Below are 17,866 nucleotides of genomic sequence, written 5' to 3'. Positions count from 1 at the left end.
ACTGAAGTATTACATATATATTATATTATAGTATTTTCATTATGCTTTGCTTTTCGTTCAAAGATAATACAAGTGCAAAGTTGCTTTCTTCTGTTAACGTAAGAAAAAAATCCAGCAAATATTTCTTTTGTTTTCCGACTTGTCACCTCCAGTGCACTTTTCAAGAGAATAAAATCACTACTGATGAAAGCGAAGAGGAGGCCATTAGCTCCAACTCCAGCAGGAATGGTTGTTTTTTTAAGAGGAACAAAGATTATCTGTAGTAATGGGATTTAGTTTTATAAAGTGGTTATCTCTTTTGTCACTCTGTTGGCAGTTTGAGTAAACAGATCTTCTGGGCCAAATTCACATGCCCTTTTCTTGAGTGCTTCTATATTATGCTGCAAAAATGAACTGTTCTGCAGTTCATAAATCTGAAATAGATTCACAATCTATTTGTGAATCAAAGTAAATGGTGTCGGAAGCTAACTGAGCTGCAGATATTAAAAGTGATGTTCAGTCAAGAATGGAATTCAGTTTGGAATTTTTCGTAAGGAAGATAACACCATATTTCTTGGGCAGACATTGGCATCACTCTAAGGATACCCACCCAGCTTCACAATCTAGCAGTGTGACAAGGTGAATTACTCGGAATCAAAATGGCTGAAAAGTTATCAGGGTTCTCCTCTTTTATGGGTTTTGCTCCTAACTGTTTAGATCTGAGAGAGCATATAGAATTGGTGTGTATGTTAGTTTGCATACATGCTTTTGTGTGTATGTATATGTGTATTCTACAGCTCAGTAGAGATAGAGAGAGAGAGAGAGAGAGAGAGAGAGAGAGATAGAGAGAGAGAGAGAGAGAGAGAGAGAGAGAGAGAGATCATAGGATTATCTTTTTAAAAAATAGAAAAAGAAGGTTGAATAGATCTGCTTGTTTGTGATAAATAGGAAAGCCAGAGTTGTTTTTAAAAATATTATTATTTGTCTATTTGTGCAACCAAGGAGTCATTTTAAGCCAGTATTCTCCAAATTGTTGATATCTGTTGAACTATTTTCCTTTCTAATCCCTGAAGTTGAGTTTCAGTTTAGATTCCTTAATTAATTTCAAAGTGTACAGAAACTGCTCAATTATGTAGTAAGTGAATTAAATTTTCTTGAGGTTTTTGAAAAACTGCATGAAAAAAGTGTTTCCTTGAAAAAAACATTTTCCAAAGTGTCTCCTTTTCCTCCCATTTCATAGGAAACCGAAATGATACTGTGCCAATTTTCAATCAGGGAAATCTCTCTGAAAGTTAACCTGGTCATAATGCACATTTCTGTAATCAGGAAAACAATGGTTTTCCAATAGCATGATGACATTGATTAAAGTTTAAAGAAGAGGAACAATCACCTTCACAGTCATAATTTCATTTGTTATCTTCAAGACAATAATTTCAATTTCTGAAGTGGCAAGCCACTAAGGCAGCGTGTAGCTTACATTTCAATACCCATTTGTTACATTCAACCCAGAAGTGAAACTTTGAGCAATTAGATTTTGATATGAAGGGCCTTTAACATCCTGGGTTTAATGATGTGAAAATATTTTTATGTGCCTCTGGTTGGACATGAGAATGGTAGCTCAACTTTGTTCATAATTCTTCCCAGCAATATGAATAAATGGAAGTTTGCAATTTTGACCACTGGTTGTAGCAGCATTCTGCTATCAATCAAGGATTAAGTTTCCCCTAGCTACATCCAGGCAAAGCATCTTCAAATGAGCTGGGATCAATTCAGATTTGCACTTGAATTGAGTGTTATTTTAATATGTGAAAGTTCACAGTTTTATGCTCAAATCAAGGTACATCTTACAATAGTTGGGTATGCAGGAGTTTATACTAATGCTTAGTTGCTATGTATCAGGTTAGATCTAAATACAGTATTATATATGTGTGAAAAAGCACTCGCGCATCATCATAAAATCTCCAGAACTGTAAAGCCTACAAACTTGAAATTTGGCATGTATTTCCTCTTGGCTTCTAGGTGCTTACTAAGAAAGGATTTTTCAAAATGACCATCAGAGCATTAGTATTTCGTATATTATTATTAACATGCTCTGATGCTAAGGAGTTCTACTCCCCCTCCCCACCTGAAAAGAAATCTGTTCCAAATGCAAAACACAAAGGAGAGGAGTTTCAGTTTCAATTTTAGTTTCACAGCACCAAGCACCTTTAGTACAGAACAGTTGAGCTAAGCCACTCCCAGGCTCCTTCTTCTTCTTCTTCTGCTGTCTTCTTCTTGCTCACACAGCAAATACTCTTTCGGTTTCCAAACAGCCCTCAGTTCTCTCACACACTGACAGGATGCTAGCCAGATGAATACCAATGGATGCAGGTAGGCAGAGGCAGAATTTCCCCCCCTTATTTTCCTCCCCAAAAACTAAGCCCAATCACATAGTTTCATAGCGAAGAACGGGTACCCTGCTAGTTTTTAATTATACTTGAAATATTACTAGTTTCTTCATGTGTTTTTCTTGGATTCAAAACTTAACAATTTGTTTATTTATCCCAGCATTGTCCCTCACTTGCTAATGAATAATACTTGTTCAAAAGGGTACATTTGGAACTTTGTTGTCACGAGTCATGATCCACAAAAGTATCCACAACTGCACTCTCTATATATAACTACATATTTATACTCTGTTGGTGAATAGAATAGAATAGAATAGAATAGAATAGAATAGAATAGAATAGAATAGAATAGAATACTTTATTGGCCAAGTGTGATTGGGCACACAAGGAATTTGTCTTGGTGCAAATACTCACAGTATACATAAAAGAAAAGATACATTTGTCAAGAGTCAAGAATCATCAGGTACAACACTTAATAATAGTCATATCAAATCATACTAGGAAAAAGTCAGTATAGATTGTAAGGATATTTTACATCCTAAAATATTATAATCATTTGATTATACATTGCAGTATATTTACTGATAGGACAAATATAACCCTAATGTAGTATAAGTTATCACAGCTGCTACACAGAGGATTTTTGGATATTTAACATTCAGTGTGTTGCTTAGTATGACGGTTGTTGCTCTGTATGCATGAATATAAAACATACTTGTAGGCTATAATGTTCATCCATTTCCTTCCTGAATATTTAATAGCAAAACCATCAACATATTTTAAAGGATAAAACCAAAGTTGCAAGGACCAAGATGATCAATGAACTGTATAAAGCAGGAATAACTTTATATATATATATATATAAAACTGAGACCTGCATTTTTAGTCAATGGTAACATTGCCTCCTGTGTACTGAGTATATCTTTCAAACTGTTATGTCAATGTACATTTACTGGCTTTTTTTCTTATGCAGATTGTTATAATGGAAGTTCAAGGCTTAAAGTCTCTAGCTCCAAGCCGTATTGTTTACTGTACCATGGAAGTAGAAGGAGGAGAAAAACTTCAAACAGACCAAGCTGAAGCTTCAAGACCACAGTAAGATTTTCAAGTGATGTGGTTCCCCCCCACACACACACACACACACTTTATTTTTTATACAGAGGATCCCTTCAGTCTTGTGGGAAAATTTGCTCTAAATTTGGATTTATGTTTACGGAAATAAAAGTTAGCAAAAAGTTAGCAACAAATCACTCATTTGCAGAACTAATGGATCACTGACAGACTGGTGGCCTGGTTGGCACATCTCTTCTACGAAATAACAGCAGAAGGTTTGCAGAAAAGACCTGATAGGAGATCAGAGGGAAGTAGACATGTCCAACATCAGCATCTAGAGGAGGATGAATAAAATTAAGATGGTTATCTTAGCAGAATTATCAAAACCCTGCCTCTTTTGTGCATGTCTATGTCATATTGCTGCAGAACCCTCTTAATATTTTTGACACAAGACACACAAACCCTGCGTGGATGACATGGATGCTCATACCAACTTGAAATTGCCAATAAATGCCCCTTAATTTATAAGACACTTGTCGCGCTACTTGTCTTCCATCATAACAAGTGACAATGTATAACAGATTAGACATAGTCTGGAGATGCCCTTAGATGATGTCAGAATAATGGAGGAGAAAATACTATTTGAAAATGTTTGTAGTTGACAAATACTTAAGACTCTACAATACATGGACTAGGAATGAGAGGAAGGCAACATTATAGGGTGAAGGTCAATAATGTTGGCTCCCTTGTTTATTTCATTTCATTCCACTCGATGTATGACTACATAAAAGCCAAGACAGCAAAACACATTTTGTTTAGCCGTTCCTTCTATAATTACACTTTGCTTTTATTCTCTAAAAATATAATAAAGTGGATGAATCATAATTCATTATGATTATTCTTCATTTATTAAATAGGCCATAATCCCAAATTTACTTATTTGAGTAAAATAAGTAAAATCTTACAATTCCCAGTGACTTTATAGACATTATATGTAATATGTAAGTTTTGCCAATTTCCCAGTCAAGCTGGGATTTTCTGGTGGCCTCTTTTCCAAATAAAAACTAAGGCCAACCCTGTTTGTCTTTTCAAGATTAGTCAAGGTCAACTAAGTGCTTCCACCTAGCTGGGTGATAACATTATTGATCTATTTGATAATGTTTGATAAATTCATTGGTAATATCCTGTCTGCCTATTTAGCTATCTTTATGCCTACAAGTTTTCAGTTTAAATGTACGCTGCCTTGAACTCTTTTTGATCTCAATCTGGAAGTGCTCTCTTCAGAACTTAAATTTTAACAGCTGATGTGTGGTAAAATATAATGAATATGAAATGAGTGGTTTTCATGTGTAATATTTTTCTTTCTTTCTGCCTTTTGTTTTTGTTTTATGTTGTTGGATCTGCTGGGTGGATCTTCACAAATGTATTCATTCAGTCAGACGTTTCTTTGCTTGGCTGAGATTCAACCTGTACACATAGCTTAAAATTAAAATTCCATAAATGAATCATCATAACATTTATTATATGACACCTTCCTTCAACCTGAAGCCCCCCCAGATAAGTGAGTTATAATTTGCATAATATCCAACTCATTCAGAGAAGTCTTTGTTGAAGATTATGGGACTTGTGGTTGGCTTCCTCTTACAGCTCCTTTCAGCTCATTTTTGGAGGATGCGCTAAACAAAAGGACGCCAGGAGGGAACTCTCATTCCAAGGATGACACACAGGAAATTAATTAATTGTGCTTCTGATTCATTTGATTGGCCTCTGGGGTGATACGCTTTCTTCAAAAGCCTTTCCCTTCTGTTAAAACATCAATCAGGATCTTTTCTATAATTGTTTTAAGACATATTACCAACAGTGTCTCCTGCTCTTTAATGCGTGCTATGAGATGCTGTTTTGAAGATTGTAGATTCCTTGTAGACCAACCCTGAACTTGACATTTGCCAAACAAGTGTAAAACTCCATTTGAAAGTAATATAAGCATGTAAATATGACACAGTGGTTTTTTTTCCTCCCTCTAAATAAATTTGTACTTTGAAACTTCTTTCATTTTTTTTTTATTATTTCAAAAATGAAACCTACAGTGCAGGAAGTATGCAGGATTAAACCTGAGACCATTTTGACAAAAAAAAAGTCTCAGATTCATGAATTTCTGCCTGTTTTCTCACTGAATGGCAATAATATGTTCAGAGCCAATTAAAAATCTGTACAATATAATTGGAAAACAATGGTGAGGAAGACAGTAAACTGATAAATGTTTAAAATACTGAAGTACTGTCTTAAAACAGCACTTCTATTTTGGTCATAGACCATCATAAAACACAAATTTTCTTAAACAAATGCAATAGATTCCGAGAAGTGGGCATTTGGAAGGCAAACTGTAATTATTAATTTAGCAATTGTTGAGTACATTCATATCCAACTGCAATTTTGGGAAACAGAACAAAATAAATATTAAAATAAAAAGCAATTGACAAAGTATATAGTCCAATGTGACTGATCTGATTCAATGACATTTCTGTAGCAGTTGTTAAGTGAATCCATTGTCGTTAACTGAACCATTATATGCAAAGGGCATTTTCCCCAGAAACCATAAATCATGGTCACATGACCCTAGGATGCCACAAACATCTGGTTTCCAAATGTCCAAAATGCAATCACATGACTGATGGGGTGGCCACTGAAACTTTGAGTCGAGATCCTAATTACCTTTTTTGGGGGTCTATCATAACCCTTAATTGTCGCTAAACAACCAGTCATAAGTCAGGACTACTGTAATTAGACGGAAAGAAAGGGGGAAAAAAGGACAGAAATGTAGAAAGAGTCAATCAGTAAATCAGGTAGCTCAGAGGCAAGTAACTATGGGATGAGAGGGCTGTGATGTATTGTCCCATCTCCACATGAATTGCAAAAGGCATTTGAATGACATAACAGTTTTTTTTTATTTTTTAGGCTGGGAATGAGAACGTTTTGCTATAGTGATTCAAAAAACATACACCAAAGATGAAACAAAAATCAGGCATTATACCACTGAATTCTAATAGAATGATGTTGGCATGCTGAGAGTTCACGTATGGCTGTAGGTTGCCTGTCCTTGGAATAGCAAAATGGTGGTGAAATTTTTTTATTGTTTTTCTGCATGCTTGCCAGGGTGCCTTAACTGCAATGCATAGTTCAAAATTTTCAGAGTACCGATTGCTGGCTTTCCATGCCACAGCTAAAATATTAACATTTTTATTTTAAAAATGTGCAGCTCTCTTGATCTGGATCATTTAAGCAAAAAGAGAATGTACCTTTGTTGTGTTTCCTTCTCTCCTCTTGTTCATCAGTTTGGGCTGAAAGTATGAAATGACTGATAAGAGGAACCATAAGCTGCTGGGTAATATGGACAGGAGAAATGATTTTGCTTTGCCATACTTGGGAATGTTGCCTGATCTTTTGAAAGATTGGCCGAATAGACGTCTGAGTTGTTGAAAAGAAACGTTGGACTTCAATGTTCGTTCACTTCTCTTTTTTTTCCCCTAAAGAGAAGACTTAACTACAGTATTAAAGATTTCATTAGCCTTCTCAAGTCACATTAATTCTAAAATTAAATTTTAAAAAGGTGCCAGATCAAAGCCAAGGTTTGTCAACATTCTTGTCTAGATTTGCAGGCTCTTGCTCTGCGGCACTGTAGTTGTAGGAACCTATAGAGAACATTTATTTGCTTTCAACTGGACATCCATGGTAGATTGGGTTCACTTGAAAATGTGACAAGTGGCAATCACAGATGGTTTCCTTACTCACACATTGTGCCCGTGTGTAAGAACTGCCTAAGGCTATGACTTCCAGTGGCATTAGAGATGCTGCATAGAAATTTGCAGTTGCAAAACTGTTGATATAAGTAAACTATGAATATCATGACCTTTAATAAAAGAAGTTGACATTTTGAATAGAAATCATGCCTCACAAATCTCTTGCAATCATTTCTAATGCCAATGAGGATTTGTACTGAAAGTCTGAAAAAATAATATATCTTACTTTTCCTCAAATGGTGCTAAAGTGAGATGAGATCAGGATCATACAGATATATATATATATATATATATATATATATATATATATATATATATATATATATATATATATATATATATATATATGTGTGTGTGTGTGTGTGTGTGTGTGTGTGTGTGTGTGTGTGTGTGTGTTCTGTGTCTGTGTCTGTGTCTGTGTCTGTGTCTGTGTGTCTGTGTCTGTGTGTGTCTGTGTGTGTCTGTGTGTATGTATGTATGTATGCATGTATGCATGTATGTATGTACGTACTTTGGTGTGTGTGTGTGTGTGTGTGTGTGTGTGTGTGTGTGTGTGTATATATACTGGCACTATATAAGATGGCGAGGGACTCGCAAACGTAGATACTTTGAATACGGGAGAAAACCGAATAACCAAAGATCCATATATATATATATATATAGGTTCTTGCATATATATATAAAGTACTTTGAATCTTACGCGAGAAAACCCGAATAACCAAAGATCCATATATATATATACACACACATACATACATACACACCAAAGTACATACGTACGTACGTACATACATACATACATACATATATATGTATGTATGGACCATATATATATATTAAACTTAATAAATAAATAATATAATAATAAATAATAATAAATAATAAATAAAACTTAAGAAAACATATATATATATATATATATATATACACACACACACACACACACACACACACACACACACACACACCATTGTCTATTATATGGTATGATTATATAGTTAAAATAATATTCTTGAAACTCGACAGAATCCTAGATTGTGAAAAATATAAACAGAAAATTCTAATTGCTCTGTATCCTATCAGTTGCACTGGTTCTTAAATATATATATATCATCAAATTTTGTCTCCTTTGCTAGAGTATAAATCTGATCCACTATGTCTTTTAAAATGGGACAAATAAACATAACTAATGGACAAATATATTTCAGAAACATTCTGCTGTTGTTGTTTTGCTGCGGATTTTTCTTAAAATAAGGCAGTTCAGCTCCTTTCAATTTTAGCCATATTAAAGCTTTTCTAAAGTGTGTGGAATACTTTTATGTCGCCTGCCCAGCAGTTTTCTGCTATTTTAAGATTTCAAAAGGCCACCAGCATATAATAGTGACCTTTTCTCTCCACTTTCAGTTGGGAGAACACTTTCATTGAAGTTGAGCTCATGGAGCAATGCATCAGTCTGTTTGCTTTCAAACAACAGGGATTCCCATCTCCTTGTATAGCTAGTCTTGAGCATTTTATTCTCCATTATTAAGTCTGTAATTCTGGAATAAAATAGAGCTTGAGCACTGGAATGCCCACTGGATTTTTAAACGATTTTCATTTTCTTTCTCATAAATATTTTATCATGAATGATGATGAAGGCTGCAACATTTGGCAACTGCTTAAAGAATGTCAGAGTAGGATAACAGAATTACCATATACAGAATTGTGGAAGTGCTTATGTATTTAAAACTACTGTATGGTAACATTTGGTAAATTAATTAATAGAGACTGGATTTAGGTTTCATTGATTCATCCTGTATTGCTGTTCTGTTCTTGCTGTTTGTATTTTAAAAATATTGGGAAATGTGCATTCATTCACCGTATGGAACTTTCTATGTTTCAATATGGAATATACAGAGTTTTTATATGTTATTTTCCCTAAGGTAAAGTTTGGAGATATATTCCAGGTATGCTAGGTTGTGCAAGTTTTTAAGCAGAGAATGGCATTTGTGGGAAATTCAGTTCATTGGTACTCATTCATTTATATCAGAGGTGAACCAAATGGAGCTGGCAGCAGATTCGGACAGTGAGGAGGTTGGGGAGGAACATGGGCCAATCCCGGAGTCTGGGGAAGGCCCTGATGAGTGCTGTGCGTCAGAGGCAGAGGTGGGGCCAGGGCCATCTGACAGTTATCAGCTGCCTTTGAGTCAGACATCAGTGAGGCAGAAGAACAGCTAGAGCCTGTTCCCAATGTGCACATGCACAGATTTGCCAGAAGAAGGGAGCAGCTGAAGAACAAGGGCCAACTTGGGAGTAAAGCCACAGGTGGATGGTGAATGGCCTGTCCCCTAGAGCAGTGATCCCCAACCTTTTTGTAAACGCAGCCCGGTATCGACATCAGTTAAGGCAGGCCGCCATCTTGTTTGATGAAAAGTGCTTCCGGTGAGCTCACTGGAAGCACTTTTTCATCAAAAGCAAGACATGGCGGGCATGCGCTCCGATGAGCTTTTCTGGGTAGAAATGGCTTTCACCCGGAAAAGCTCACTGGGAAAAGCATGAAGCGCCGCTCATCTTGTTTTGATGAAAAATTAGCTTCCGGTGAGCTTTCACCCGGAAAAGCTCACCGGAAGCACTTTTTCATCAAAACAAGATGGCGGTGCCCAGCAAGCCAGTGGCCCGGTAGGACTTGTTCCACGGACCGGTACTGGTCTGCAGACCGGTGGTTGGGGACCCCTGCCCTAGAGTATAAAAGAAGGGCAAAAGGGGAATGGGGCTTTTCAGGAGACAATTAGTTCATTCCGGCATGCTTGCCAAGTATTGCGGCATCTTAAAGATATCAGTCTGACCACTCTCCAAGCCTGATAAAGGTCTGTAATTGGGAACTATCTTGAAAGACTGTTGGCCAGGACTTTGTTGGAGAGGAAATTAATTGTAAATTAAATAGAAGGGGTTTATCAGGACGGGGACTCGGCTTCATGCTGTTGGGAAAGCCTAGGTCAGAACACCAAAACTTTAGTATTACATTCACTAACCAATGTCACAAATATTAATAATTTGTAGAGATGTAATGAAATAGGTAAAATTACAGACAGTAGGCAGGCTGTTTATTTATTTATTTTAATTTTAACTTAAATATCCAGGCAGTGCAACCAAACTTTGATTTACATGCTGAGATATGTGTCTGTGTGTACTTGTTTAGATGTTCCATGAGATGCTGGGTACTAACACATACTACTTGTTGTTATGGCTGTTGCCTACAGTCTGTAGAAAATACAGTATTAGTAAAGCATAGGAAAAACATGTGACCTAAGCATAACTTTTCAAGTTATAACGTCTTCACATAAAAATTCATCTTAACTGTGCCCTTGAAAATAACTGGGAGTAAAATATTAAAGTATAATAGTAGAAAGGCTTTTTAAAATAATTATGTGCAATCAGTTCATCAAAGTACCTAGCTGCTTTGAAGCTATTCTGTTGATTCCATCATTCAGCACACTTCAACATTGGGCTATGTTGAGTGCGGTATTCCATAGCCAGAGGCTTGCACTAGGCTGCTCATAAATCAAAATGAGCAGATCCGTAGACCATATTTAAAAAAAATTAGCTTTATCAAAAATGTAAACGTAATAAGCTACATTTTGTTAAAACAATTTCTTTCTTTCTTTCTTTCTTTCCTTTCTTTCCTCCATCCGTCCCTCCATCCCTTCCTCCCTTCCTAAAATTCTTGCTGGCTTCTCAGTGTGGGGAAGCAAGTAGGAAGTTGCAAGTCTAAGAACACCAGGAATAAGTGGCAACTGCCATGTGGGGAGGAAGCAAGGAATGCATTTAAGTATGGGGTGGGAGTGGTACATCGGTGTATGAGGTGTGCCAGGTGGAATAGAATGGAATAGAATAGAATACTTTATTGGCCGAGTGTGATTGGACACACAAGGAATTTGTCCTGGTGCAAATGCTCTCAGTATACATAAAGAAAAGGTACATTCATTAAGAATCAAGAATCATAACGTACAACACTTAATGATAGTCATAGGGTACAATCAACAATCAAATCATACAAGGAAACAGTCAATATAAATCGTAAGGATACAAGAGACAAAGTTACAGTCATACAGTCACAAGCGGGAAGGGATGGGTGATAAGGAGTGATGAGAAGATTAACAGTAATAGTAGTGTACACTTTGTAAATAGTTGAACAGTGTTGAGGGAATTATGCGTTTAGCAGAGTGATGGCTTTCGGGGAAAAACTGTTCTTGTGTCTAGTTGTTCTGGTGTGCAGTGCTCTAGAGCGTCATTTTGAGGGAAGGAGTTGAAACAGTTTATGTCCGGGTTATGTGGGGTCTGTAAATATTTTCACAGCCCTCTTTTTGACTTGTGCTGTACACAGGTCCTCGATTGAAGGCAGGTTGGTAGTAATTGTTTTTTTCTGCAGTCCTAATTACCCTCTGAAGTCTGTGTCTGTCTTGTTGGGTTGCAGAACCAAACCAGACAGTTATAGAGGTGCAGATGACAGACTCAATCATTCCTCTGTAGAACTCCTTGGGCAGTTTGAGCTTTCTGAGTTGAATTGTGGGTTGGGAAGGGTGCATATAAGAGATATCATATAAGAGATATCTCGGATAGGGTGTATGGGGGTTCAGAAGAGGTGCTGCATGAGTGAGGAAAGGTATGCAATGAATTATATGGAGCAGGGATGATTGGGGAGTGAGCATGAGGTACTGCATGAGTCAGTAAAGGTGCACAGGAGGTGTATGGGGATGCACAAGAGGTGCTGAGGAGGTCAGGGAAGGTATGCCAGGGGAGCAGAGGAGGAATGTGTTCCTCCTCATTCCTTCCTCCCTGTTCCTCCCTCCCCTTCCTCCCTCCCTCCCTATTCTCCTTCCCTGTCACAACTTTTCCAAATTTCATTCCATTTGCAATTATGGATCCCAGAGTTCTGAGTCATTCTGTAAGTTAGCCAATTGGAGGCTAAATAATTTGTTGCCCTCCAACGCACTATTTTCCCAGTTAAAAGTAACGGAATGAGAGTTTTAGTAGTATATAGATTTATGAGTATACTGTATATTTTTCCACCAAACATTCAAGACCAAAACAGCAGTCTCAACTGAAACATCTGGTTCTAAAAATCAGCCTGATTATTTGCCACTATGTTGCCAAAATATTACAATTTCCCAGAATGAATGGCATGAAGCTGGCTAAACATGCTTAAATGACTGATTGGCCAATAGTTACAATTCCTACCTTTCCTAAAGATACTGTAGATATCTGCCAGACCCCCCCCCACCTCCAATTTTAGATTCAGGCAGATTTGTCAGCACAAGTGAAAAGCAAAGCCAACAATTACAGCCATCAATCTGCATTATTCTTAATCAGTTCAGGGAATAAGCAATCATAGCCAGATCCCTTTCCAGATGGTTGATTTAGATATTTCTGGTTTTAACTGTTTAATTAACATGTGTTTGTTTGTTTGTTTCTCTGTCTGTATTTCTGTCTCTCTATTGTCTGTCTGTCTGTCTGTCTCTCAATCAATCAATCTATCATATATCTCAGTTGACATAGAAACCAGATATAAATGGAATCCATGATCCTCTAGGTGAAACTTCCCAGGCTGCTACTCTTTGCAGAATTTACTCAAAGTGACTGTGCATTTAGCCACATTGGAGCTAGTCTAAAAACAGTTGTAAAGTGGTTGTCTCTCACTTGTTTCCTGATATGCAAGTGCAGACAGATAACTATACGGTAGCCTCTATTCGAAGATTTCTAGCAAAGCAAAAATCATGACTTCTCATGGAGGTTATTCCACTGACTGATACCTCACAATCAGAATGTCAGGCTGTGCTCCATTCAAAATCCAAGAAAGAAATACTTAGACTTTTTTAATTAGAGAAAAGATATCTTTTACTGGAAATGAAGTGGTAGCAACAAGAGAATTCTGAATCTGAGGAAATAGGCGTAAATCACATATACAAAGTGATGGAAATGTTCCCACCCCAATAGTTCAAATGGTTCTTCCAATTAAAAGTTGTGAATATCATCATGTGGACATCTTCAGGTGGTAATGAAGTTTCTGTCCGCTGACCTTGGCATACTTTGATAAAGGTTTCCAGCTGTGCAGAGAAAAGAAAGCTAAGCAAGAAATAGAAACCTAAGCAAGAATGCACTCTCCCCCTCCTCAGTTTATACAATACTAGTTTGTACCAGCTCCAGCTCGCTTCCCATACTTGTCGTGTCCCCCCCCGCTACTTATGGCAGCCGAAAGATGCAAAGCAGAAGTAGAAGATCTTGAAGGCTGACACAGATTTTTTTTTCCTTATGTGTAGCTTGAACATCCTTCCTTGTAGTTGTATCCTGGTTTTGATTCTGCCTATGGAGCAATAAAGAATCAGTCTACTTGCTCTTTAATACAATGATGTAGAATAGCAATATAGTATCCAAATAGAGGTTCACATAATTGCATTTCATATTTTTGTCTTGATGAATTACCAACTTCATTAATATCTGGAGGGTGCTGTTGAAATGGTAGATAATACACATTGTAATTTCCCATAAGTTATGAAACCTGTGGTTAGCTATTTATTGAATCATTTTTTTTCTGAATCTTGCCATTTTGGGGAATAATCTATGAGAGCATACATAGCTGGAGGAGATAAATATTTACTGTATAGTAAAGTTTTAATGCTGTAATTAATGCAAAGCCAGTTTGGTAGAAATCAATCTTCTAATGTCTACATAGCAAAAGAGACACTATTAAGGCATATTGTACCAGCCGTCTCCAATGGAAATCTAAGCAAAACTATATTAATTTATATTTCTACCATGGTTGCAATACTGCTCTTCCCAGTTTTTTTTACAACGTATTCATATATCATTTATTGCTTTCCTCAACAGAATGGTTAGTAAATTCAACAGTGTGTATTTGGGACAAGGAAGCATTTAGCATTGCTATGACTTCCTAAATGTATCTCCATAATTAGGGAAGCAAAAACAGAACTTCATGTATGAGTCATCTTTCAATCTAAGTTCAAAATTGGCTCATGATAATAATTTTCAATAATTTTCTTCAAATATCAAGTGGCTATGCTCTGTGCTGATTTATCACGTATACATTTTGGGATTTTTCCCCCTCCCCCCCCTTTGTTTTGTCAAATGAAGTAGCTCCATTTGCTGAGAGATTTTTTACAAATAATTTGCTATAGGAAGTCCTTCTCCTCCCCTGTTGTAGAGGAGTATAGACATAATACAGGTAGTATTCAACTTACAATAGTGACCATTCAAAGTTACAGCGGCTATGAAAAATGTAACGTATTAACATTTTTCACACAACCATTACAGCATCCCTGTGTGATCATGTGATCAAAATTTGGATGCTTGGCAACTGGTTCATATTTATGACTGTTGCTGTGTCCCAGGGTAATGTGACCCCCTTTGCGACCTTCTGACGAGCGAGTCAATGAGGAAGCCAAATTCACTTAACAACCATGCTAGTAACTTAACTGCAGTGATTCACTTAACAGCCATGCCAAGAAAGGTCATAAAATGGGATAAAACTCACTTAATAACTGTTTTCACTTAGCAACAGAAATTTTGGGCTCAATTCTGGTCGTAAGTTGAGGACTATCCGCTTTGGAAGCTGAGTAAAATGGCTTGAATTTAACCAGGAATCAAGAGGGTGTAAGAAAGAAATTCAAGATTGTTCTGCTTTGCCTCTCTTTAGTTTAAGAGGAAAGAGGAGAAAGAGAAATGCTGTCAGGCTATCAAGATTCTGTTATAGCCTACAGTATATCAATAAAATAAGAGTTCTAATATCTATTTCCTGACCTCTTCTATCCTTAAAGAGCTGGCATCTAGCTTCTTTAAAGCTTTAATGCTATTCCTCTACAGATAGTCTTCAAGATATGGCCATAATGGAGTCTATCCATTGTGATGACTGTAAATTGGTCATTCATGTGACCGACCTTATTTTATAATCTTTTTTCCAGCTGTCATTAAGCATATACTCAGGGGTGGGATTCTACCAGTTCGCACCTATTTTCTAGAACCGGTTGTTAACATTCTAAGCAGTTCGGAGAACCGGTTGTTAGAAGAAATTACTGGCCTAATCCTGTAAGGAAGGCAGGAAGGAAACATTCTGGTGTTGCTTACAGAAACTGCCTCTCCATTAACCCTGATTACATTCTTGGCAGGACTAGACTTCCTGTCTCAGGAACGTCTCTGGAGTTTTTTCCCCCTCCTTTGCTGGTACTTTGCTTGTATGGAGTGACCATTCAAAGTTATAATGGCACTGAAAAAAGTGACTTATGACCATTTTTCACACTTACGACTGTTGCAGCATCCCCACTGTCATGAGAGGCCAGGTGAGGAGATGCATGCCTCGATGTGAGTGATATTGAGTTGGCCACACCCAGCCAATAACATGACCACCAAGCCATGTCCACCCAGTCACATGACCACCAAGCCACGCCTACCACCCCAGCCACACCCACAGAACTGGTTGTTTAAAAATTGAATCCCACCCTGCATATACTGTGGTTGCTAGGTGAACGGCACAGTCATTAAGCAAAGCCATGGTTTGCTATTGGCTAGTTTTGCCAAAAACTGGAAGTGAATTCCATCGTAAAATGCAATCATTTGACTGTAGGATGCTGCAAATGGTATGTGACTTGAGGGGGCAGCTGTTGGAAATTTAAAACCAGGACATAAGTATCCCCAAGGAGGTCCATTGTAGCTTCAGATGATCATTAAGTGACTGGTCATAACTCAGTGACTACCTGTATATCAATCTCTAGCCTTGAGAGAAGTTCTTAATTCTAGTGTTCTGGAATGTTACCTTCAGTATCTGGACAGATAAGGATATGCCTACATGTTATGCCTCACCTGTGCCAATGAAGTGAGAAGTCCAAGTTTCCAAAGGAATATACACAAGCAGACAAGACCAGTAATGACAGGGTTAAATTCCTTTGGCCAGGCAAGTCCTTGGCAGTCTCACACAAGCTGTCTGCCAAGTCCGATAATAAAGCAAGAACATAAATCACAGGCTATCGCCACACACACAGAATCCGTTGGAGCTGCTCTCACAAATTAACACATTGTCCCGAACAAATTCTCAGAGCGAACACACCCACTTTTATTCTCTGTGGGGCGTGTCAGTCCCTCATCTCAGTCTCTAATTCGTCCTTTCCTTTTACGTTGCAACTTACACTTTTGCCTGCGCCGTTGCCTCGCATCAAGCCAGCATTCCTCGGCTTGATCCTCAGTCAGAGGCTCTGATACGTTCTCCTGATTATCTGCCGACACCTGAGGCACAATCAGGGGGGAAGATCCTGCCGAGGAGGAAAGCCCTGGAGAGGAAGGCAATTCCAAATCCTCTAGCAAAGCAGGCTCAAACCTCAGAGCCAAATCCTCCCCTTCCTCACCGTCCAAGTCTGTGTCCTCTGACAAAGCAGGCTCAAACCTCAGAGCCACAACATCTACATATTGCTCTTACACTTCACTTATTCAGTTCACAAAGCTTATTCCTGTCCTTGTTTCATTCTGTATAAAAACAACATTTTGGATTCCTAATGTGATATAAATCCCACAGTACTCTGAAAAGGCTAGAGAATCTTACTTGACATTGATCTCAGTAGTTTAGTTTTTTTTTTCAGTCTTTGCTAAATTAAGTTATCCTGATCAACACAGTGTTTGCAGATGCCAGTAAAATAAAATTACTACAATAAACACTGCAGCTGTTAGATTTGTATTATTGTGGAGAACATAAGTAAATAACATTTGAAATATTAAATTGCTGTTGTATGCATTACAACATCTGTACAAACGTGCAGCAGTTTTATATGTATACACAGAGAAAGAGAGAGAGAATGGTCCTAGTAACTATATTGTAATACATATGAGGCTTGTTCTTTTACTCCAAGTCAAAACTCTTTCATATCTCTCTCTCTCTCTCTCTCTCTCTCTCTCTCTCTCTCTCACACACACACACACACACACACACACACACACACACATGCACCATTACAGCATCCCTGTGTGGTCATGTGATCAAAATTTGGATGCTTGGCAACTGGTTCATATTTATGACTGTTGCTGTGTCCCAGGGTAATGTGACCCCCCCTTTTGCGACCTTCTGACGAGCGAAGTCAATGAGGAAGCCAAATTCACTTAACAACCATGCTAGTAACTTAACTGCAGTGATTCACTTAACAGCCATGGCACGAAAGGTCATAAAATGGGGTAAAACTCACTTAATATAACTGTTTCACTTAGCAACAGAAATGTTGGGCTCAATTCTGGTCGTAAGTTGAGGACTATCCGTTTGCGGAAGCCATGAGTAAAATGGCTTGAATTTAACCCAGGAAATCCAGAGGGTGTAAGAAAGAAATTTAAGATTGTTCTGTTTTGCCTCTCTTTAGTTTAAGAGGAAAGAGGAGAAAGAGAAATGCTGTCAGGCTATCAAGATTCTGTTATAGCCTACAGTATATCAATAAAATAAGAGTTCTAATATCTATTTCCTGACCTCTTCTATCCTTAAAGAGCTGGCATCTAGCTTCTTTAAAGCTTTAATGCTATTCCTCTACAGATAGTCTTCAAGATATGGCCATAATGGAGTCTATCCATTGTGATGACTGTAAATTGGTCATTCATGTGACCGACCTTATTTTATAATCTTTTTTCCAG

General features: G+C 37.6%; 1 protein-coding gene across 13 annotated transcripts in view; it reads left to right on the top strand.

Moving 5' to 3' along the window:
• The window catches only part of CADPS2 (calcium dependent secretion activator 2), a 294,667-nt gene that overhangs the window by 71,524 nt on the left and 205,277 nt on the right, over positions 1–17,866 (top strand). For all 13 annotated transcript variants that reach the window (XM_087969373.1, XM_087969369.1, XM_026669061.2 and 10 more), the window contains one exon: positions 3,340–3,461. In XM_087969373.1, the coding sequence (XP_087825499.1) occupies positions 3,340–3,461 (122 nt within the window). The remainder of the gene's footprint in view (positions 1–3,339; positions 3,462–17,866) is intronic.

This window comes from Notechis scutatus, chromosome 6 (genome assembly GCF_049901735.1).
Source record: "Notechis scutatus isolate UNSWTSFEM ecotype Mainland chromosome 6, rNotScu1.2, whole genome shotgun sequence".
Lineage (NCBI taxonomy): Eukaryota > Metazoa > Chordata > Lepidosauria > Squamata > Elapidae > Notechis > Notechis scutatus.
Note: the sequence above shows the minus strand (reverse complement) of the source record. Positions and strands in the feature narration are given on the sequence as shown.